Source organism: Oncorhynchus masou, chromosome 2 (genome assembly GCF_036934945.1).
Source record: "Oncorhynchus masou masou isolate Uvic2021 chromosome 2, UVic_Omas_1.1, whole genome shotgun sequence".
NCBI classification, from domain to species: domain Eukaryota; kingdom Metazoa; phylum Chordata; class Actinopteri; order Salmoniformes; family Salmonidae; genus Oncorhynchus; species Oncorhynchus masou.
In genome coordinates this window covers 22276841-22301918 of record NC_088213.1, presented here as the reverse complement: position 1 = coordinate 22301918, position 25078 = coordinate 22276841, and the positions used below count along the sequence as shown (strand labels likewise).

At 45.5% G+C, this 25078-nt stretch overlaps 1 protein-coding gene across 1 annotated transcript in view; it reads right to left on the bottom strand.

Moving 5' to 3' along the window:
* LOC135556996 (nuclear factor of activated T-cells, cytoplasmic 3-like) overlaps window positions 1-25078 on the bottom strand; it is an 86843-nt gene that overhangs the window by 6483 nt on the left and 55282 nt on the right. Inside the window, 7 exon segments of the mRNA XM_064990342.1 lie at window positions 8296-8502; window positions 8505-9476; window positions 12152-12278; window positions 12480-12535; window positions 23244-23384; window positions 23662-23834; window positions 24705-24904. Of these exon segments, the coding sequence (XP_064846414.1) occupies window positions 8296-8502; window positions 8505-9476; window positions 12152-12278; window positions 12480-12535; window positions 23244-23384; window positions 23662-23834; window positions 24705-24904 (1876 nt within the window).

Below are 25078 nucleotides of genomic sequence, written 5' to 3'. Positions count from 1 at the left end.
GGTTCTTCCTCTCCCATCACACACGGCTATCTATCTTCACACATAGACTGTATTTCTCGGTTAACTGCGACAGACAGCTTTACATAAAACATCAGTCTACAACAATGTATCCAAGTTCTAAACACAGCACACGAGCTGAAATGTTCAACTAAAAATGATTGTATGTGTTTAATGTAAGTCTCAAGCACAATGTCTATCTGCAGTTGTGTGTCTGTTTAGAAAACTTTCCACAGAACACACACAAAACGATGCAAACTTTCACACGGGCATTAGATATCCTATTAATCGACTACTGGTAAGGTTTCAAAATGGGCTCTAACAAGACTGACAGTTAGATAAAATAGTATCAACTAGGACTATAATCTGATGTAGATCTGGGAAAAATCTTTCAAATTGTGCTTGACTTCAGTAGTTTCATACCTGAACCAATGTCTCAGATTGACTTGTTTTTATGACTGCATCAGAAACGTGATGATTTAGCCCAGCTTACTACAGAGAACCCTGGGTCTCTTTAACCCTCTGGAAGGGAGATCCTCTTTATATGACTAGGAGGGGGGGTCCCTATTAAGCCAGGGAACTGCTCCTCATACAGTGAACTGTCATTTCGCTTCTAAGGCATAGCTCTCTGGTCCTAGGGCTAATCTACTTTACTGAATGTGTGACTAAACCAGCCCATGAACATGACTTCCCTCCCCATCAGACCAGTGTCACCTCTCAGAGGTGTAGTGGGGAACGAACCCTTCAATCACTGTGACTTAGGCTAATTACAGTCAAAGACAGAGAGTCCCTCCTCGATCAACGTCCATCAGTGTACTGATTGGTGGTAAAACTAGGTTTTCAGTGTGTGTCATGTCATTATCTCAAAGGGGAAACTCACATGAATCACTTTACCCAGACATAGGGGAGAAACAGACTGCCCTTGTTAAATCTACATAGTGTGTCCTTTCTGACCCCAATTCTTTTTATTTGCTTTTCTTTGTTTTGAATCACACAGTGATCTTTAACGTCATGTCTAGATGTATACATTTCATGTCTAAAAGGGATCTGCTAAAATAATCTCTGCAATGAGAAACAGAAGAGAACCAGTCAAACAGATGTGTATGTTCTATGCTAAACAAGTCGTCAGTTAGGATGGACAACAGGTAATCACCCTGGTTCCCCTGACAGATTGGAAAAACCTTCCCTGACAGACAAACACTGAAGTGTGAAGCAGAAAAGGGCATGTCGGGCGCTCCAACAGAGAACCAGCTTCAGAAAACAAGAAGACTGAGTGATTGTTCTCTCCACTCTACCAAATGAAGAAACCATGTGTTGATGGATAACACTTGTGCAAGGCACGGGACAGGCAAGCCAAGACTCAGTTGGTCAAAAGGAAGACTTGCAATGACATGCACACATCTTCTGAGAGCCTCGGGTAGAAGAGAAAACATCAGGCGTTCCAGTGAAATGGACAAGTCCACTTAATGATCATATTTCATTGGAAATATATGGTCAGTTTCAGTAACAGAAACGAGACGAATTAAAAACGTTCCAGGGTTGCTAGGCTAACATCTCTTTTTTGCCTGTTTAACTGTAGCTCTGTAGTCTGTTACTCTTGTCTGACACGCTGCCAGAGAGACAGATCACAGTAACAGTAGAGCTCCAGTCAGAACACTATAGCCTCATTAGAACACTGCTGCAGTTTTAACAAAGTCACTCATCTCTGTGAATCATCTGTGGATTTCCCATTTGTAAGTGATTCACAACACACGTCTTTTGATCCAGCCCCTATAATGTCTGCTCACAGGAAGCCATCAGATGACCACAAGAGTGAGTTACAAGGTGGAAGCCAACAGGATTGGAGCCAGAATGGCCATCCTAAAATGTTGGAATGGAAGCCAATAGGATCCGGAATGGCCAACCAGAAGATTCATCTAAACTTCTACTACAATAGACCATGACCTTAGGATGTGCAGTAGGGATCAGATAATGACATTCTATGTGTCTGCTGCATTTCACAGTGACTAAACACCTAATGGCACTTGATGGCATTTTAAGAGATTTGTAGGAGGCTAGAGGCTAGTTTAGTGAGTTAGAAGAATTCCTGCATCTACATAACTAGAATGGCGGATAACTACAGTAACCTGACTGCCATGTGGAGATGTGTTATGGTGTGTGTGTGTGTGTGTGTGAGTGTGTGTGTGTGTGTGTGTGTGTGTGTGTGTGACTCAACAGTTCTCTGAGACACTTGACATATACACTCCCCTTACAGCAGCTGTCACACAAAGCACACTACAGGGTTTAATAGGGATATCAACTATAACAGTGGCTCTCTATTAAGAAACACAAATCAACAATGACATCTAAAATAGACAAGCTAACCGATAACACAACCCACGAGCTGGTACAAGAGACCATTTGCATACAAACAAGACAATATTATATTCAAAACATTGATATGGGACTCTGTAAACAAATAAAAGGTTTCTCTTTCTGTTTTCCTGGCTGAAGGTCAATGTTAAGTTCCAACATTACCAAGGATCTCCGGCCTGCCTGGGCACTCCGTCTGCCTGCCGCTGGCCAACATCTTGACGGAGAAACACACTGAAAAGCACGCACACACAGACACGCACACAGAGAGAGATAGGAAGGCACACTGGCAGGACCTGAACCCCAGAGCCCAGAACCTGGTGCTGGTGCTACACTGGCAATACCTCTGCCTTCATTACATTCCTAAGTCTTTAATTGTATGGAAAGATGACAAACAAAGTGGGTTTCCACTTGTTCCAGGGCCGGTGGTGTGTGTTTGGGATTGTGTTTAACTAGCTGAGTTTGGTTAGGTCCAGGACTGATGCATTTTCCTACCACTGTTGTTTTTTCCTCACATGAATAGAGTTGTGTTATTTATCTGCCATACTCGGTTAGAAGTTAGAAGCAGCCACTGGCTGGGCTGGGACTTGGACCAAGCCACCAAACCACCAAACCACAGAGCACCAAAGGAGAGTTTCCACTGTTGGGGACAACTCAGGACTCTGGAGACTGAGGCCTGCTTGACCCAAACTGACCAGCAGCATGGTGCCAGGGTTCTGTGACTTCCGTCTAATGGTAGTGCAACCTGTAGACTAGAGGTTGGTTCCCTGGGTCTGTAGTAGTAGAGACGGACAGGGCCTACCTCATGGAGGGGATTGGAGTCTGGTGGTAGTGCAACCTGTAGACTAGAGGTTGGTTCCCTGGGTCTGTAGTAGTAGAGACGGACAGGGCCTACCTCATGGAGGGGATTGGAGTCTGGTGGTAGTGCAACCTGTAGACTAGAGGTGGAGTCTGGTGGTAGTGCAACCTGTAGACTAGAGGTTGGTTCCCTGGGTCTGTAGTAGTAGAGACGGACAGGGCCTACCTCATGGAGGGGATTGGAGTCTGGTGGTAGTGCAACCTGTAGACTAGAGGTTGGTTCCCTGGGTCTGTAGTAGTAGAGACGGACAGGGCCTACCTCATGGAGGGGATTGGAGTCTGGTGAAAGCTATGTTTCAGGAGCCTTAGTAACAGACCCAGATTAGCCCATGTTTTAAATGCAGACGTGTGTGTGTTTATGTCTGTGTGTTGTTGGCTATGCTGTGTCAACAGGGACCGTGCACATGCTCTGGGAGCGGCATTGCTCGTGTATTTGTATATAGAGTTGTGCCTGAGAAAACTGCCTAAAGTATGTGATTAACTACTGTGTGCACAGTGTTTACAGTGTGTGGCGCCATACTCATAGTACTGACGTGAATATGGCTGTTTTTGGTGGGTGCATTTACTGTGTGTACTATATGCCTGTGTCTCTGTGTGTGTGTGTGTGCGTGTGTGTGTGTGTGTGTGTGTGTGTGTGTGTGTGTGTGTGTGTGTGTGTGTGTGTGTGTGTGTGTGTGTGTGTGTGTGTGTGTGTGTGTGTGTGTGTGTGTGTGTGTGTACACTATGACAGCGCTAGAAATAAGTGTGTGTGCCTGCTCTATGTCGATGTCTCTCACAAGAAGAGCGGGAGCAGCAGGCCCGGCCTATTATTAACCCAGAATGCCGTGCTCACGGCGAGAGGCAGCTGTGGCCCGGGCAGGAGAGCAAACAAAAGATGCAGGCACGCCGTGTCACACACACACAGCCTCCGCTACCCCCCCCACCCATCTGCACTGTGTATGTGTGTTGTCTGTGCAAACACAGGGCCAGCTGATTAATTAGATGAACACACGGGTCGGCACCACAAGTGGTTCAGTCTGTCACCATGACGGCCGTAATCACCCTCACAGGAGGGGTCACTCACATTCACACGAGAGGAAGGAGGAGAGCCAGGTTGCACACACCTACAGCACGCTATACACACTACTGTACAATTACTGTCCCTGTTAATAGTGCACTCACATTCACACGAGAGGAAGGAGGAGAGCAAGGTTGCACACACCTACAGCACGCTATACACACTACTGTACAATTACTGTCCCTGTTAATAGTGCACTCACATTCACACGAGAGGAAGGAGGAGAGCAAGGTTGCACACACCTACAGCACGCTATACACACTACTGTACAATTACTGTCCCTGTTAATAGTGCACTCACATTAACACTGTTCAGGAAGATTGGAAATATATTGACACTAAATATGGACACTAAACCAAATATAGACTACTGTACCTACCAACACAGCAGTTTCCTTTCAGCTGCTAGTTCTAGCAGAATAACTGCCTCCTCCTGCCTCTTACTGATAAATACATACTCTTTAAACCGGTTTATTGGAGATGATAATTCATCTAGGAGTATGAGAAGTGGGGATGCATTTTTGGGTGCATACTGCCAGTTGGGTGGGGTCCTCAACTCGTCTGTCCATCTGTCAGTAAGTCTGTGCCACTCCTGACCCCCCCACACCCACAGTAGACCTACTGCACGCACACACACACATACGCACGCGCACACACACACACACACACACACACCCTCTGCGTGGCGTACGTCACCAGTCACCAAGGCCATCTGTTAGCTCACCACAGCAGTTTTACACTGTGACATGGTGGTACACACACAGACTTGTGCTGACACAAGTCTATGCAGGCAATACTACAGTGATACTCAGGGGCGCAACTTTGGTTTTAGAAGTGGGGGGGGAACTAATATTATATATATTTTTAAATAGTAGGATAAACACTCCAAACAGCCTACCCGACCGCTCGGAGGCGTCCACATGGTCCTAAAGCACACAGTTGCCTTGTTTTGTATCACATTCCAATGATAAAACTGGGGGGGACAAAAATGCAATTCCCCAAGTGAAAGTTGCCCCCCTGGTGATACTACTGTATACTGAAATCCTACCAGGGAATGACTATCATATCACAATGTACATATCAGCACTGACTGACATGTAACTAACTGACCCTGTTCTTAGTTAGACTACTAGAACTCAGACAGATAGACAGACATTAACAGAAAGACACACAGATAGTCTAGTAGACCAGAATTCAATCACTTTCAAAGACATTTGAAAAGAAAAGTAGTTGAATATTGGAATGTATTTAGAAATACACTTGGAAAGTATTTGAAAACACTCAAATACACTGACTCAAATACACTCCCATGCATTTAACCCAGTTATTTTAATATAGTATTTGAAATACGTATTTGAAAATACAGTCAGACTTGATTTGGATAGTCCAGATTTTTGCTCTGTAGATGCTCTATAGATGGTCATACTATCAACAAACTATCTGTTGATAAACAACTGCTTGCTAAGGTTAGGGTTAGGTTAAGAATAAGGTTAGGGTAAGGATTAAGTTTAGGGTTAAAGTTAGAGCTAGGGTTAATAGATAGTTAGTTGAAATGTTACTGATAGTCTGTAGAGCATCTACATATGGACTGTCCAAATAAAGTGTTGCCGAAAATACTTCCAATAGAAGTAGTTAATTAGGCCACATTATTTGAAAATAGTCAAATACACCAACAATTTTTTTTAAATAACAAATACTTAAATACACACGAACCCTGGTCTGCTCTGTGGTATATTTTATGTGCTGCTCTGACCTCCTAAAAACTCAGTCGTTCCATTGCTGCACTGCGCTGCTCAGTCATTCACTGCTTCATGATGTCCTACAGAGCCAGTGTGTGTGCGTGTGTGTTTTGTGTGTCTGTTTGTTTGTGCGTTCTACAGAGCCTGCATGGCACAGAAGCTATTTCTAGGCCTCGCCCAGACAGGGACTTACTAATCCCAGGGTGAACCTGTCAGTCTTTTCAGTCAACGACTTTTATCACACTTTTCTTCTTGGTATGTACAGGTAACTGCCAAAATAAAGGAAACACTTGAGTAAATGAGGGCCACAAAGCAAGTGCTTCCACACTGGTGTGGAATTAACATCCCATCATCATGCTTAGGGCCATATATAAAAATGCTGGGTAGGCCCAGTTGCCCATTATTTTGGCTACCATGGCTAGAAGAGATCTCAGTGAGTTTAGGTAGGAAGGGGGCACATTTGACAGGAGCTTCGGTGACCAAAACTGCAAAACTTGCTGATGTTTCACAATATGCCATGGCCGTGTCAGTCACCAGATCTCAACCCAATTGAACACTTATGAGAGATTCTGGAACATTTTTCCCCCACCATCAACAAATTTCTCATGGAAAAATTGTGTTGCATCCCTCCAATAGAGTTCCAGACACTTGTAGAATCTATGCCAAGGTGCATTGAAGCTGTTCTGGCTTGTGGTGTTTCCTTTATTTTGGCAGTTACCTGTAGCTACACCGTCTGAGGGAAATTGACTGAGGCAGTCAGACTTTTACTTGCACAATGTGTGTGTGAATGTGTGTTGGAGAGTGTGAGAGAGAAATAGAGAGTGAGTAATTAAGGATATAGTGATTATGATTATGCGTGCGTACACACAACTGTGCGACTAAGTCTGAGTGTATGCATACACATGCAGTGTATTATGCAGCTGGTGAACTTGTGTCTGATGGCCTTTCATACATGACTTATTGATAATGGGCCGTGTAATTAACCTGGCCCTTGCTAGCACACAATACAGCACTTCCTGATGCACACACACTTTCTGTCGCAGCCACTCCAGGCTGTTTATTAACTATGGGCCATTTGACTGCTGTTTATTTGAATACGTGACTGAGCGGGACCAGTGTGCAGAGAAGCAGAAGTGGCTGTGCATGGCAGATTAGAAACTAAATGGGGAATGGTGGTTTCTCAAACGGCTTGTGCCGAGTTAGGATTTGTAGTGTTCTTGAAGTGAAGAGGCACTGTTAATGAGTTAGTCTCATCATTCTCCAGTCAGTTTGTTATACCACCGTAAATAGAGGTACATTAGTCCTCTTCAGAATGGAAAGGGCCTTCCACACACAGTAATTACAGCGGCTGTGGTCTCTGTGGTATAAAACCCAAATAATTAATCTCCTTACGTACGTGTGTGTGTGTGTGTGTGTGTGTGTGTGTGTGTGTGTGTGTGTGTGTGTGTGTGTGTGTGTGTGTGTGTGTGTGTGTGTGTGTGTGTGTGTGTGTGTGTGTGTGTCAGAGAGGGATGAGCTATTTGTGACGAGGTCAATAGTGCGAGAGTCATTAGTCTATTGTGCTGCTATGATGTCCAACCCTCCTGTCAGGACCCCTCAATAACAACCCTACTGTGTACAAAACCCAACTGACGGTTTAAGTGCTGTATTTATCACTACAACGAGACATAATTTCACCCAGGAGAATTCAGTAACTGGTGGAAGGTATCTTTTTCTACAGTGTTATAAAACAGAAGCATTTTTGTAAAACACGTGTTAGCTGGATGCTATGCAACAATGTAATGTAATGCAACTTTTTTTAAATTCTGAAAGGATAATAAAATAATGAAAATGTAAGGGCTTTTATATTCGCTCCAATCAAGAGAAAATGAGACACAGAGAGAGTGTAGTGAGTACAGACACAGAGAGAGAGTGTGGTGAGTACAGACACAGAGAGAGAGTGTGGTGAGTACAGACACAGAGAGAGAGTGTGGTGAGTACAGACACAGAGAGAGAGTGTGGTGAGTACAGACACAGAGAGAGAGTATGGTGAGTACAGACACACAGAGAGAGTATGGTGAGTACAGACACACAGAGAGAGTATGGTGAGTACAGACACGCAGAGAGTGTAGTGAGTACAGACACACACAGAGTGTAGTGAGTATAGACACAGAGAGAGTGTGGTGAGTACAGACACAGAGAGAGTGTAGTGAGTACAGACACAGGGAGAGTGTAGTGAGTACAGACACACACAGAGTGTAGTGAGTATAGACACAGTGAGATGGAGAGGCTGACAGACAGAGCTGTGTCTTACCGTCGTCCAGTGTGATGTCCTGCAGGCCGATGGTTCTGAAGGTGGGCTCTCTCTCCTCCGGCTCCTGCTTGATGTTCACACTCTCCCCCTCCGTAGGGAAGGGGCTCTGCTGGGGAGCAAGGGGGTGCTGCTGCACGGGGTTGCTGCTGCACGAGCCTGGGGACAGGCTGGACATGACAGGGCTGCTGGCCTTGGGACTGGTGCTGGGGGGCCCAGAGGGCTGCCGGTGGGGGAGGGGGAGGTGGGCGACTGGTAGGGTAGGGAGTGGAGCTGGGGGGAGGATGGCCCGGAATGGGGAGAGGGAACCATGTGGGCTGGAGGGGCACTGGAGGTAGTAGGACAGGAGGCAGACCTCTGGCTGGTGGGGTGGTAGCCCCCCATAGCTCTCTGCAGCTGGGGGGAGGGCTGCATCGGATGGTTTGGGTGGGTGGGTGAGGGCTGGCCCATGGTGTGGTTGGGGCGGGTGGGCGAGGGCACCTGGCTGGGGTTGGGGGGGCAGTGGTAGCCCATGGAGAGCAGGTGAGGGGCAGAGTGGGATGAGTGGGTCATGGGCTGGCTGTGGGGGGCCTTGGAGATGGGGCTGTGGGGGCTGGAGACCTGCTGGGCGGAGGTGGATGGGGAGGAGTGGTACACCATACCCAGCCCCATGGGGTGGGGGTGGGAGGCCCCGGGGTCAGACTGCTGCTGGTGGTGGTAAGGCATCCTCTCATAGCCCTGCGGAACCCCAGTGTTCATGGAAAGGCTGGGCTGGCCATTGTAGGGCAGGTTGGGATTTAGGTTGCTTAGATGGCCGGGGTGGGTGTGACTCTGCTGCATAGGAAGGTGTTGGTAGGAGGGCCTGTTGGGAGGGGCTGGGCCCGGATGGAACGTCATGTGGCAGTCAGCAGGCGTGTGGAGGCCTCGGCCCTGGAGGTGAGGCAGGTGCTGGAAGGAGGGGGAGCCCATGAGGGTGCAGGCAGGCTGCAGAGTATGGAGGCTGGAGCCGGGGCCCGCAGCCAGGCCCCGGGGAGAGCTGGACAGAAGGCCGTCCGGTGGGTGGCCCTGCTCAGGGGAAGGCAGCTGGGTGTGGGTACTGCGGACCAGGCTGGCAGCATGGGCCAGGGGCATGGACATACTGGGCATGGGGGGCAAAGCAGGGGGCCCTTCCATCTCTTCTCTGTTGTGCTCCTGCTTCACCAGGACTGGTGAGAGTGAGCGAGAGAGTGAGAGAGTGAGACAGACACTCAGTATGGGAAACCAACACATTGCCATTCACATGATACCAGCAATAATATATTCAAATCTTTCATTGCAGCCATAAATATTTTGGTGACATATGTGATGATTATGACAACAGATAATGAATTCCCAAAAAAACACAAGGCAGTACTCATTTGTTTGACCAAATTCTGGAACACCACAAATAGCCAAATCTCAGAATTAACTTCCTGATCAACATCCACCAAGTCAAAGCATTGTGGTTCACCCAAGTTCAGAATGTATGTGTTAACTATATTAGACATCTTTACTTAAACGGAGAACCTTTACAACAGGGCATAGCATAACTCTGCTGTGTACCAATCAGTAACCTATTTCCCAATCTGGTGCTTGTGACCGGGCAGGGTTTTATTTTGACTCAGCTCGGAATCAGAGAGAGGGAGCATATGTTGTTGGGTTTGGGTGCCATCATGTTGACTGCAGTATGGGGAGAAGCAAAATGCCTTCCAGCCATGCTGAAACCAGGAGGAGGACAAACCAGTTCACAGCCCCTAGTACCCCTACTACCTCCCAGGGCCCACCCTCTGACAGGCATGTTACTGAGAGAATACAGCCAGGAAGACTTGTGTCTGAGGGGGAAGGGACAGAGATACTGTGATAGATTGGGTTAAATGGTGCTTTTATACATGTTTTGGTTTTGAAGGGGAAAGGCACTGCGATATTGTAGAGACAGAAGGGGTCTTCCTCTGGACTATGCCGACAGCACCTATCCATACTTGGCCAACCCTAATGGCAAAGTTTTCCTTGTCTTGACCACCTGAGAACCATACACATTCTAATCATGACATCCTCCTTCAGGGATCTCAGAAGTTAACTGATGCTCTTTTCTCACAGTTCAGCCCTAAACCAGGCCAGCCAGGGCCCTACTACCCACGCACACTAGGTAGCACAGTGTGATTGGTGGGCCGGTGATGCCACAATTAAGCGTGCGGTGTCCGTGGTAACAATAGTGGCGTCTACACTGACAGAGCAGGCTTCCTGTGCTATGCTCTAATTGGCTGTCCTGGTAGGGTAGCGTGGAAAACAGGAAGCACTTGAAGAGTGGGCGAAGTGCTGCAAAAGGAGAGTGGGTGGAAGGGCACATACACATCTAAACGCAAGCACACACACTGCTGTGGTAGATATCAGAAATTGCTCACTTGTCATTATATTCCACCAACACAGTTTTCGTTTTGACTAACGTTGATTTGACGTTATTGTTGGAAAACAATAACAAGTAACTATGCAGGGATTTGACTTAATGAGAAACATTAGGAAACTGTAGAATCCACATTAAAAAAGACAATTCAGCCTTGGAGAGATTTAATTTTAGACAAACACCGTTTGAAATCCCCACAATTCCTGTGTGCAATAAAATGTTCCTGGAGAGCAGAAATTTGCATACTAAAACTTCAATGCAAATACACATCAGAAATAGACAGCAATAGAGTTTCATGGTGCTTTACATAAACAGTTGGCGGGTGCACATGTAACTGTTAGTGGAGGTGCCCCTTCTTTAACCACAGCTATGCAAACTGGGAGGGAAAGTTCAAAGCTCTCCAAAACCGGGTTAGTTAGCTAAGCCCAAAAGCAGGATCCTCGGCAGTGTGTGTATGTTTGTATGTGTGTGCTGCTGCTTTCCATGTCTGTATCTGCTTTCTGTCAATCCCCCTGAGAGGTCAACAGAGGAGTGACAAGCAGGTTTCAACGTGACTCCACATGATCCTGTTCCAGTATGTCTTTAGGACACTCCAACTGCCACACATACCACACAACTGCTACATCATATAAATGTGGTTGATTACTGACTGAGCGATGGTAGGCAGAAGCAGGCGCGTAAACATTCATTCAAACAGCACTTTCGTAAATTTTGCCAGTAGCTCTTCGTTGTGCGTCAAGCATTGCGCTGTTTATGACTTCAAGCCTATCAACTCCCGAGATGAGGCTGGTGTAACCGAAGTGAAATGGCTAGCTAGTTTGCGCGCGCTAATAGTGTTTCAAACGTCACTCGCTCTGAGCCTTCTATTAGTTATTCCCCTCGCTCTGCATGGGTAACGCTGCTTCGATGGTGGCTGTTGTCGTTGTGTTGCTGGTTCGGAAGCTATACTGTTACACTGCCAATACTAAAGTGCCTATAAGAACATCCAATAGTCAAAGGTTAATGAAATACAAATGGTATAGAGGGAAATAGTCCTATAACTCCTATAATAACTACAACCTAAAACTTCTTACCTGGGAATATTGAAGACTCATGCTAAAAGGAACCACCAGCTTTCATATGTTCTCATGTTCTGAGCAAAGAACTGACACGTTAGCTTTCTTACATAGCACATATTGCACTTTTACTTTCTTCTCCAACACTTTGTTTTTGCATTATTTAAACCAAATTGAACATGTTTCATTATTTACTTGAGGCTAAATTGATTTTATTGATGTATTATATTAAGTTAAAATAAGTGTTCATTCAGTATTGTTGTAATTGTCATTATTACAAATAAATAAATAAAAATTGGCAGATTAATCGGTATCAACTTTTTTGGTCCTCCAATAATCGGTATTGGTATCGGCGTTGAAAAATCATAATCGGTCGACCTCTAGTGTAGAATGTAGATCCTCCTACCTGACAGGTAAGTGAAGCGTTGTGATTGGCTCCTTTTCCGTTTGCCGTTACACACGTAGAACTGCACCTGAACAGCCGAGGTCATGGTCTTACTGTGGTAGGGAGGGACCTCCACTACGACGCTCGACTGGGAGAAGGATCCAACACAGTCAACGTTTCCACTTTTCACAGACATTCACATTAGTCAGGATACTTTAGTAATAATGAATGAATAATGCTACATCAATATAACAGCTGTAAAAATATAGCCTAATGATACAGAATAATATACATCATGTCTGTGACAGCTAAGCTACAGAGAGGTGTAGAAAGCTTGTGTTCTACTTACTCCTTGACTTTTCTCACGGATGATTTTCGCCTCCACTTCCCACTGGGGTCTTCCATCTAAAAAGACAAAAAGAGAGAGAGAAGACATGACAGATGAGTAAAACACATTGTAAGACTCCATTTTGACAGACGGCAAGATCACAGCATTCCCACTCCAGGCTGGGCCTGGCGAGAGACAATGCATTCGGCCCGTTGTCTGCTTTTCAAATTATGTGCGAATTAATGAATAAATGGCAGAATGGCACCCATAGGGATTCAGCATAGAGTCAACCCACCTCCTCCTCCTCCACAAACAGATGGAGTCAACAGACAAATTTGACACAAAGGACTCCATCAAATCCTCTCCTCTAATTGAATTGCCAGCTCTTGGATTAATTCCTATATCAATGTGAATCTGGGAGGAAGTGAATTATAGTATCTGTCAAATAGTTTTAAAATAGAAAACCAAGACCATTAAATCTAAAGATCATACAGTAATGCTGAGTTGAATAAGTCAAGTAGCTCAATGCACCTGACATGCAATACACTCCGGCAAAAGAACCTAATTATGAAGCCAATCTATGACCATTGCACTATATTTCAGACCCATCTTTAAGTCTTGTGTAATATTTTGGAATGTATCTTCTGGGTTACGGTCTATTTTCCTAATGATCATCATGTCAGTTTCACACCCTGGCCTTAGTTATTTTTGTTTTCTTGATTATTTTGGTTAGGTCAGAGTGTGACATGGGGGATTTATGTGTTTTGTCTGGTCTAGGGTTTTTTGTATGTTTATGGGGCTGTTTCCTTTCTAGGTAGTTTGTATGTCTATGGTTGCCTAGATTGGTTCTCAATTAGAGGCAGCTGTCTATCGTTGTCTCTGATTGGGAACCATATTTAGGCAGCCATATTCTGTGGTTGTCTTCTGTCATTGCACCAAATAGGACTGTTTCGGTTTTCACATTTGTTGTTTTGTATTTTGTAGTGTTCTCATTTATCGTCTATATTAAACATGTTGAACACTAACCACACTGCATTTTGGTCCTCCTCTCCATTACAGTCAGTGTAAGACTCCCTGCCCCAGCAGACATGGCTCAATATGAACCACAGAAAAACTTTGGAAAGCAAAGGGATTTCAATTGGTTCTGGCTGGGGGACCAGAAACATCTCAATGATGTCATCTTTATGGACACAAAAACTCTGTGGAGAGTATTTTTACAGCTATTAAAAAGTAATCAAAGTCTAAATATCCTGCTGTTTGTCTTGCCTGGTTAACATTATGGAGAGACGAGTGGAATAACTCTATTTATTTAAAATCCCTGCCTCCCTCCTCCGGTCGGTCCACCACGCGCTAGGCTACGTTGGGCTGCCAGAGTTCTGGCTGGCTTAGGAAAGGAAACATCCCCTTATTTTCCAGTTTTCCTCCTACAGATCTAATGATCTGGCCAGACATCTTAGGCATCCAGCCATTCAGAAAAACAGTTGAGAGAATTATAACGGGCTGCTGCGTTTAAGGAGGTTACGATCATCACAACTACTAAATCAGATATGTATTCAGCTACTACTGCACAACTACTGCAGTCCCTTACAGTAGAAAGTAGCTACACCTTTTTTTAATGGCATGATGCCACACTAACTTGCAATTGAAAATGGGTCTGTTTCATGCTGTTCATAACATATGGATCCGATTACATCTGACTGTACCTGTGTTACTTCTCCACTTAACCAAAGGGCTTCCCCAAAACAATCTGCCCTAATGCCTGCTGAAAGACTCCCCATCTTTACAATGGGATCTTATAGCTGTACTGTAGTTATAGGCTAAGTCCTGTACATCTACAGTATTCTGCTTTTCTTTCCAAACGCTTCCCCTTCTAATAGCCATCTATAGTAGATGGCCCTTCTCTGATCTCCTCTTAACTGATAACTGTTCAGAGAGATAACATAATACTTTAGTTAGGAAGACCCCTGATCTCATCCTAACAGAAGCAGATGACAGTCTTTGCCCCAGTAATCCTGTGGTGCATTAGACTCTTCTATAGAGCTCAGTGGAGATTCCACCATCCCACAGAATGAAACAGAACAGGTTTATGACATAAGCCACTTTAGGCTATTGTATCTCTACTGGAAGGTTCCTTCTCTTTTTGTGAAAGGGGGGCTCTAGCTACTCCTCGAGGTATCTTGAGTCAGCTTTCTGGTAATGCCTGAATAATGACCTTGGGTGTCTTAGCTCTGTCTGACTTCAGCATACTGAGCGTATTTCTGCTGCACATGTTGACATTCAATAGGCAGGAGAGAGGAGGGAGAGGGCCCCACATGTACTGCCACCATCCTCCGCCCACCACTAAACAAGCTCCAACAGGAACCTACCCGATGACAGAGAGAAAACACATCCATCCACCCCTCACTCAGAAATATACACCCCTCTCTCAGAGAGTTAAAAACACATCCATGTGTTATGATATCTACCAAAACAATGAGGGCTATTCAGACAGCTAGAATAACTGTAGCTTGTAGACCTTTTGTATGGAAGAAAGGAAAAACACTGATGCCTGGTGTGTTAAATGCAATTTCAATTCAACCACAGTTTTTTTTTTTTTTTTTGCCTCACATCATTCTCCACTCGCCTTCTGCCCTCATCAAGGCCCTACAGTAGTCTTACAGTAGAGTCAGTCAGTAGAGTCAGTCAGTAGTCAGTCAGTACAATAGAGCCAGTAAGCCAGTATAGTCAGTACAGTGAGTCAGTAGAGTACAGTCAGTCAGTAAGCCAGTAGAGTCAGTAAGCCAGTAAAGTCAGTACAGTACAGTCAGTCAGTAAGCCAGTAGAGCCAGTAGAGTCAGTACAGTACAGTCAGTCAGTAAGCCAGTATAGTCAGTACAGTACAGTCAGTCAGTAAGCCAGTAGAGTCAGTAAGCCAGTAGAGTCAGTACAGTCAGTCAGTAAGCCAGTAGAGTCAGTAAGCCAGTAGAGTCAGTACAGTACAGTCAGTCAGTAAGCCAGTAGAGTCAGTAAGCCAGTAGAGTCAGTACAGTACAGTCAGTCAGTAAGCCAGTAGAGTCAGTACAGTACAGTCAGTCAGTAAGCCAGTAGTCAGTATAGTCAGTACAGTCAGTCAGAAAGCCAGTATAGTCAGTACAGTACAGTCAGTCAGTAAGCCAGTAGAGCCAGTAAGCCAGTAGAGTACAGTCAGTCAGTAAGCCAGTAGAGCCAGTAAGCCAGTAGAACCAGTATAGTGAGTACAGTATAGTCAGTCAGTAAGCCAGTAGGGTAGTCAGTCAGTAAGCCAGTAGAGCCAGTAAGCCAGTAGAGCCAGTATAGTGAGTACAGTACAGTCAGTCAGTAAGCCAGTAGTCAGTAGAGTACAGTCAGTAAGCCAGTAGAGTCAGTAGGGCAGTCAGTCAGTAAGCCAGTAGAGCCAGTATAGTGAGTACAGTACAGTAGAGCCAGTACGCCAGTATAGTCAGTACAGTACAGTCAGTCAGTAAGCCAGTATAGTCAGTACAGTACAGTAGAGCCAGTACGCCAGTATAGTCAGTACAGTACAGTCAGTCAGTAAGCCAGTATAGTCAGTACAGTACAGTAGAGCCAGTACGCCAGTATAGTCAGTCAGTAAGACAGTAGAGTCAGTAGGCCAAAATACTCCATCAGTAGAGTCAGTCATTCCATCTACGGGTCCTTTTCCTGTTTGATGAGGTTCACTCTGGTCAAATAATATGTTTTCCCCCTCAGAATAATAATAAATGATGCACTTTCATATTCCCCTTCCTCTGAGCCAAACTGCTCCCTCCCTCCCCCAGAGCAGGTAATAAAGTGATAGAAGTCAGCACAAAGCCAATGGATGTGATCCTGTTTCATCTGGACAGAGGGAAAGGACCTTTCTGCTTTTCCTAGCATTAGGAGGCGATGAGCGAACGAGCCAAAGACCAGACCTCACACTGACAGACCTGCTGTAAAGAACTGGCATCAATGGCCTCTTTCAACTACTCGCACTCCTCCTTATCTGAGTGCAGCCAAAAGAACTGGTAAACTGGATGTCACTAAAAGACCTCAATTACTGCTGTAGCCAGATGGACCAGAGTCGCCTGCCTGCATCATTATGGCTCCCCTTTCTCAACTACCTCTCGCACTCCTCCCCTATCTGCAGTGCAGCCAACAAAGAACTGGTAAACTGGATGGACACACAGCCAACTCACTAAAAGACCTCAATTACTGCTTGTAATAAAAACATAATATGGTCATTTAGCAAACGTTTCTATTCAAAGTGACTTTTATCATCTTTAAAAATGGGAATTGAACAAGTCCAGTAGAGAGTCCAGTAGAGATTCCATAAACTGTAATGTAGAACTTGTTATCAACTGGTGCCTGGAGCTAGGGATTCCTGTTACCCAACCCTCCCCACCCTCTCCCCCCAGGAAGACCCCACCCTCCTCTGTGTATTTAGGAAGACCCCACCCTATCCCCCAGGGAAGACCCCACCCTATCCCCCCCACCCTAACCCCCAGGAAGACCCCACCCTAGGAAGACCGGAAGACCCCACCCTGGAAGGAAGACATTTATTTGTATGTATGGAAGACCCCACCCTAACCCCCAGGAAGACCCCATCAGGAAGACCCCATCCTATCCCCCCCAGGAAGACCCCACCCTATCCCCCCCAGGAAGACCCCACCCTACCTCCCAGGAAGACCCCACCCTATCCCCCCAGGAAGACCCCACCCTATCCCCCCAGGAAGACCCCACCCTATCCCCCCAGGAAGACCCCACCCTATCCCCCAGGAAGACCCCACCCTACCCCCCAGGAAGACCCCACCCTACCTCCCAGGAAGACCCCACCCTACCCCCCAGGAAGACCCCACCCTATCCCCCAGGAAGACCCCACCCTATCCCCCCAGGAAGACCCCACCCTATCCCCCCCCACCCCTAGGAAGACCCCACCCTAACCCCCCAGGAAGACCCCACCCTATCCCCCAGGAAGACCCCACCCTAAGGAAGACCCCCCCTAGGAAGACCCCACCCTATCCCCCAGGAAGACCCCACCCTAACCCCCCAGGAAGACCCCATCCTACCCTACCCCCAGGAAGACCCCAGGAAGACCCCACCCTACCTCCCAGGAAGACCCCACCCTAACCCCCCAGGAAGACCCCACCCTAACCCCCCCAGGAAGACCCCATCCTACCCCCCCAGGAAGACCCCACCCTATCCCCCCAGGAAGACCCCACCCCCCCCAGGAAGACCCCACCCCCCCCCAGGAAGACCCCACCCTATCCCCCCAGGAAGACCCCACCCTATCCCCCAGGAAGACCCCACCCCCCCAGGAAGACCCCACCCTACCCCCAGGAAGACCCCACCCTACCCCCAGGAAGACCCCACCCTATCCCCCCAGGAAGACCCCACCCCCCCCAGGAAGACCCCACCCTATCCCCCAGGAAGACCCCACCTATCCCCCCAGGAAGACCCCACCCTACCCCCCAGGAAGACCCCACCCCCCCCCAGGAAGACCCCACCCTATCCCCCAGGAAGACCCCACCTTAACCCCTCAGGAAGACCCCATCCTATCCCCCCAGGAAGACCCCACCCTACCTCCCAGGAAGACCCCATCCTATCCCCCACAGGAAGACCCCACCCTATCCCCCCAGGAAGACCCCACCCTATCCCCCCAGGAAGACCCCACCCCCCAGGAAGACTCCCCCAGGAAGACCCCCCCTAGGAAGACCCCATCCTACCCCCAGGAAGACCCCAGGAAGACCCCACCCTATCCCCCAGGAAGACCCCACCCTACCCCCCAGGAAGACCCCACCCTCCCCCAGGAAGACCCCACCCTATCCCCCCAGGAAGACCCCATCCCCCCCCAGGAAGACCCCACCCTACCCCCAGGAAGACCCCCCAGGAAGACCCCATCCTATCCCCCCAGGAAGACCCCAGGAAGACCCCACCCTATCCCCCGCAGGTAACACTGACTATACATTAACTAACCACAATAAACTTGTCTTTCACACTCAACGTGATTCCACTGTTGTACTCTGTTTATGGAAGGAGCAGGTGGAAAACTCTGTCATTACTACTCGCTTCTTCTCCTCTCTTTATTCCATCCCTCCATCCGCTCCCTCCAATCAGGCATGTTCTGCAATAAGTGTCTGGATTAGCCTTGATGAGGGACAATTTACACAAACCAGATCATCATTATCTCTCTCTTTCCCCCATGATGAGACACATCATGTCTGCAGGGCCCAAGTTTCCTCCACTCCACTCCACTCCTAGGGTAAAGGTTTCCACTCAATTTCTCAAAATAATATATCTTAGTCAATAAATAACAGCCCCCTTGACTCTCCTCCGTGTTTGAACTTGATTCAGTTTGGCCTCTTTCACAAAGCTATGGTGGGCAGGCAGGGACTGGTTCACAGAACGCTGTCACCCTTTCACAGTTTCCATCCTGGAGCCCGCCCATACTTGTGTTTTATTATTGAAAGAGTTAAAGGAGGGAGAGTCTAAATAGTGGATTGTAGTACGTTAAGTTCAACCCAAGCAATTAATGAAGAGGTACAGTATGAGTAGAAGGACCGACCACACTCAGAGACTCTCTCTTATTAAGTTAATACACTAAACAGGTCAGGGCAGGGCTAAATATTAACCCTGATAAAGACTAGAGAGAGACTGAGGAGTCAGGTGTAAGCAGTAGATTGTACTGTGTGAGTGTGTGATAACCTGTGTGTCAGTCAGTAGCAGTAGTCAGATATGCTACCCATCTTTCTCTTGGGACGGACAGATACGATCAGAGAAAGAGACTGAGATCCATTTTTAGTGGCTCTTGCTCTTGTGCTTGTGTGTATTATAACTCATAACTCGGTAGTAACATTCCATGGATGACAGAAAAAGACATGTGCTTTAAATAGTAGAGCAGTGCTAGTGGGCGGGATAGCAGCATGGTGTGGAACGCACCCCAGGGCTGTAGGAGGCATGGGACTGTTCTTTTTCCAGGTGTTTCTATTTAGTTGGGTCTGACTCTTCCTCCACAGTCAGTAAATCAGCTATTGGAACCTGTTTGATCTCTGTGTTGAAAGAGGTGATTGGTGATGGTGACGTTCTATCTAGAGGATGTTGAGAAGGGTCATTACACTCCAGCTGTTTTCTACACAACAATGGTTATGTTGTTGCAACAGCGCCTCCTCAGGAGGCTGAAGAAATGTGGCTTGTCACCGAAAACACACAAACCATTTGTTAAGGGAATTTTTATCAATGATGACTAATTATGTATACATTTCAATCAGGACTGACTAGTCCAAATGCTTATGTACTGTACATGTATGAATTTTCTCTCTTGCTCCCATTTCATATTGTATATAATATAGTCAGGAGTTTAGAACAGTGCCTTGGTACAAATGAATGAACTATCTCCAGACTGTCTAGAATGCTATCTACACTGACTGACCTTGGCTTTAGGCGAGGAGGGAAGGCTCGAGAACTATAGGGCCTCTCTACCAGTGTCAAGAAGAGATAGAACATTTAGAAAACGCTGACCTCATTTTCAGTTTATAACCTGTGGTAAAATGTGTATGAAGGCAGTACTCTCCTGAATTAAACGCTGTTACCTGACTTTTAAGACCGGGGCTCTGTCCATTCTTATAAAATATATAGGGTCTTACAAACCCTTAATGCATTGACAGAGTGTTTAATTTTGATTGGGAATTAAAACAGGAGGAATTTAGATATTCCTTTAACACTTTTACAGATGCACAGTCGCGAGCATCCTGTCAGGCTGTATCACCACCTGGTACAGCAACTGCTCCACCCAATACCGTAAGACTCTTCAGAGGGTAGTGAGGTCTGCACAACGCATCGCCGGGAGCAAACTACCTGCCCTCCAGAACACCTACACCACCCGATGTCACAGGAAGGCCATAACGATCATCAAGGACAACAACCACCCGAGCCACTGCCTGTTCACCCCACTATCATCCAGAAGGCGAGGTCAGTGCAGGTGCATCCAAGCTGGGACCGAGAGACTGAAAAACAGCTTCTATCTCAAGACCACCAGACTGTTAAACAGCAATCACTAACATTGAGTGGCTGCTGCCAACATACTGACTTAAATCTCTTGCCACTTTAATAATTAAAAATGGGATGTAATAAATGTATCACTAGTCACTTTAAACAATGCCACTTTATATAATGTTTACATACCCTACATTACTCATCTCATATGTATATGCTGTACTCTATACCATCTACTGCATCTTGCCATCTTGATGTAATAAATGTATCACTAGCCACTATAAACAATGCCACTTTATATCATGTTTACATACCCTACATTACCCATCTCATATGTATATACTGTACTCTATACCATCTACTGCATCTTGCCATCTTGATGTAATAAATGTATCACTAGCCACTTTAAACAATGCCACTTTATATCATGTTTACATACCCTACATTACTCATCTCATATGTATATACTGTACTCTATACCATCTACTGCATCTTGCCTATGCCGTTCAGCCATCGCTCATCCATATATTTATATGTACATATTCTTATTCATTCCTTTACACTTGTGTGTATAAGGTAGTTGTTGTGAAATTGATAGATTACTTGTTAGATATTACTGCATGGTCGGAACTAGAAGCACAAGCATTTCGCTACACTCGCAATAGCATCTGCTAACCATGTGTATGTGACCAATACATTTTGATTTGATTTTAGATTTGATTTTAGTTAAGCTGGAGGTACAGTACCTAAAGCAACCCAGATCTTGGATCAACTCACTGGATCCAAACTACAGAGTATTTGCTACTGTGGATATTCTAAGGTGTTTAATTTGGATGAACCAACTAGTATTATATACACTTGGAGTCGGAAGTTTACATACACCTTAGCCAAATACATTTAAACTCAGTTTTTCACAATTCCTGACATTTAATCCTTGTAAAACATGATGTGTCTTAGGTCAGTTAGGATCACCACTTTATTTAAAGAATGTGAAATGTCAGAATAATAGTAGAGAAAATTATTTATTTCAGCTTTTATTTCTTTCATCACATTCCCAGTGGGTCAGAAGTTTACATACACTCAATTAGTATTTGGTAGCATTGCTTTTAAATTGTTTAACTTGGGTCAAACATTTTGAGTTGCCTTCCACAAGCTTCCCACAATAAGGTGGGTGAATTTTGGTCCATTCCTCCTAACAGATCTGGTGTAACTGAGTCAGGTTTGTAGGCATCCTTGCTTACATATGCTTTTTCAGTTCTGCGCACAAATTTTCTATGGGATTGAGGTCAGGGCTTTGTGATGGCCTCTCCAATACCTTGACTTTGTTTTCCTTAAGCCATATTGCCACAACTTTGGAAGTATACTTGGGGTCATTGTCCATTTGGAAAACACATTTGCGACCAAGCTTTAACTTCCTGACTGATGTCTTGAGATGTTGCTTCAACATATCCACCTAATTTTCCTCCCTCATGAGTGCCATCTTTTTGGTGAAGTGCACCAGTCCCTCCTGCAGCAAAGCACCCCCACAACATGATGCTGCCACCCCGGTGCTTCACGGTTGGGATGGTGTTCTTTGGCTTGCAAGCCTCTCCCTTTTCCTTCAAACATAATGATGGTCATTATGGCCAAACAGTTCTATGTTTGTTTCATCAGACCAGAGAACATTTCTCCAAAAAGTACGATATTTGTCCCCATGTGCAGTTGCAAACCGTAGTCTGGCTTATTTGTGGCGGTTTTGGAGCAGTGGCTTCTTCCTTGCTGAGTGGCCTTTCAGGTTATGTCGATATAGGATTCATTTTACTGTGCATATAGATACTTTTGTACCTGTTTCCTCCACAAGGTCCTTTGCTGTTGTTCTGGGATTGATTTGCACTTTTCACACCAAAGTACGTTCATCTCTAGGATACAAAACACGTCTCCTTCTTGAGCGGTATGACAGCTGCATGGTCCCATGGTGAGAGACTTACGTATCATTGTTTGTACAGATGAACGTGGTACCTTCAGGCGTTTGGAAATTGCTCCCAAGGATGAACCAGACTTGTGAAGGTCTACAATTTAATTTTATGAGGTCTTGGCTGATTTCTTTTGATTTTCCCATGATGTCAAGCAAAGGGGCACTGAGTTTAAAGGTAGTCCTTGAAATACATCCACAGGTACACCTCCAATTGACTCAAATTATGTCAATTAGCCTATCAGAAGCTTCTAAAGCCATGACATAATTTCTGGAATTTAGCAAGCTGTTTAAAGGCACAGTCAACTTAGTGTATGTAAACTTTTGACCCACTGGAATTGTGATACAGTAAATTGTAAGTGAAATAATCTGTCTGTAAACAATTGTTGGAAAATTACTTGTGTCATGCACAAAGTAGATGTCCTAACCGACTTACCAAAACTATAGTTTGTTGACAAGAAACTTGTGGAGTGGTTGAAAAACGAGTTTGAATGACTCCAACCTAAGTATATGTAAACTTTACTTAAACTGTATCTCATATAAAACCATTGTAGCAAGTGGACAAACTAAAAATGATCTCTCCTGGTGCGTTGGACTGTTTCACCATGTGAATTAAGAGTCAGCTTGTGGGTCAACAATATTTTATTTGACTTTTATTTTAAAAAGGGAGACACCATAGAGACCAACATCCCTTTTACAAGGGAGCCCTGCATACTGTATACACAATTTACAAAATAAAGTCAAATACAATATAATACAAATAATCAAGAAAAACTATCACATTCCTCAGCAAGGATGTCCCTAAGGATCTCCCCCCTGTGTGTGAGACGCTGTGTGTACAAGTCTCTTACCAGGGCCCTTCTCCAGGAATATGACCTTTGATTCGGGGAAGAAGTTGGATCCTGTGATGACCATCTCCTCTCTCCCGCTGACCAGACAGCCGGTCAAACTGGCCTTCTCTACCTGGGGAAGCTCCTGGGCCGAACGCTGGGCTGGGAGGATAGAGGAGAGGAGTTTCACATAGGCAGCAATGTACATATGAGAGAGAGACTGAGAAAAGAGATGAGTAGGGGGGGGGGGGCGGTAAAGAGAGAGAAAAGGGCTGTATGTATGTATGTATGTATGTATGTATGTATGTATGTATGTATGTATGTGTGTATGTATGTGTGTATGTGTGTGTGTGTGTATGTATGTATGTAGGTGTGTATGTGTGTGTGTGTGTGTGTGTGTGTGTGTGTGTGTGCATCTGAACAGGATCTGGATACTCACAACACTCCACGGGGATGGATGCAGCCTGTAGAGAGAGAACCTTCCCATTGGGCTGGGGAATGTGAACACGAAACACCACTCGCACACGCGTGTTCTTCCGCCCGATATCAGTCTCCCCCTTCCGCAGCTCAATGTCTGAGTTGCGCAGCTTCAGGATGCCAGCACAGTCAATACTGCAAGAGAGATAGGGAGGGGAGCTAAGCAACACCCCCCGATTGGGTATCAATTAAGCAATTTATTAGGCTGAATGAAAGGCTGAATGAATTCCATAATAAACCATTGCCATCATATTGTGAAAACATATCTGAGTCAAATTACAAAGTGAAAATGCAGTAAATATGATTTATTAATGCTACAGCTATGAGGGAAACACCACATCTAAGACTAAACATCTTGGAAAACCAGAGCCTTTGAAATAAAAGCCTAAATTTATACTGTGGTTAATGTAGATCCCTAAATAAGGGAATAAAGTGTATTGAAAGCATATTCTGCTTGGTGGGAATTTCTCATATTCTCTCCTGCTGAACTTAACCCTCCTGTTGGTTTGAATTAAGACAAATAAAATCCCTACTATCTATCTATCTATCTATCTATCTATCTATCTATCTATCTATCTATCTATCTATCTATCTATCTATCTATCTATCTATCTATGTGTGTGTGTGTGTGTGTGTATGTGTGTGTGTGTGTGTGTGTGTGTGTGTGTGTGTGTGTGTGTGTGTGTGTGTGTGTGTGTGTGTGTGTGTGTGTGTGTGTGTGTGTGTGTGTGTATGTATGTATGTATGTATGTATGTATGTATGTATGTATGTATGTGTGTGTGTGTATGTATGTATGTATGTATGTATGTGTGTGTGTGTGTGTGTATGTATGTGTGTATGTGTGTGTATGTATGTGTGTCTGTCTGTCTGTCTGTCTGTGGATATTACGATCCTGTTTGATCATAAACTGTTATTTTTACACTTTCTAGGTCTTCCTCTATGCTAGGAGGTAGCACTCATAATTCAACTGAGTAATGTAATCCTTGAGCGACCATGACACCCACCTGGCAGACATATTGTTTTCGGGAAGCAGAGGAATCTCGAGAACTTTGGTGCTGGAAATGATGATCTCCTGGCTGGCGGTGGCCACCGTTTTCCCAGTGATCCGATGCACCTGGTAGAAGGCGTGAGGTCTGAGGTAGCGGTCGTCTGCCGTGCCGATGAACATCTGTAGGTTGACAGGCTTCTCGTTGTAGCCCATCAGCTGAGACAAGGCAGAGATATGGAGGGAAGGGGGGAGAAACCCCCCCCAAAAAACATGAGTATGTAGATAGAGTCCATATGAGCATTGCACTTCCAGGACAATCTGCACATTTCCTTTACTTCCCAATGCCCACTTCTCTCTTTTCTGGAGGAAGTCGAGCCTAAATGTCAGCTT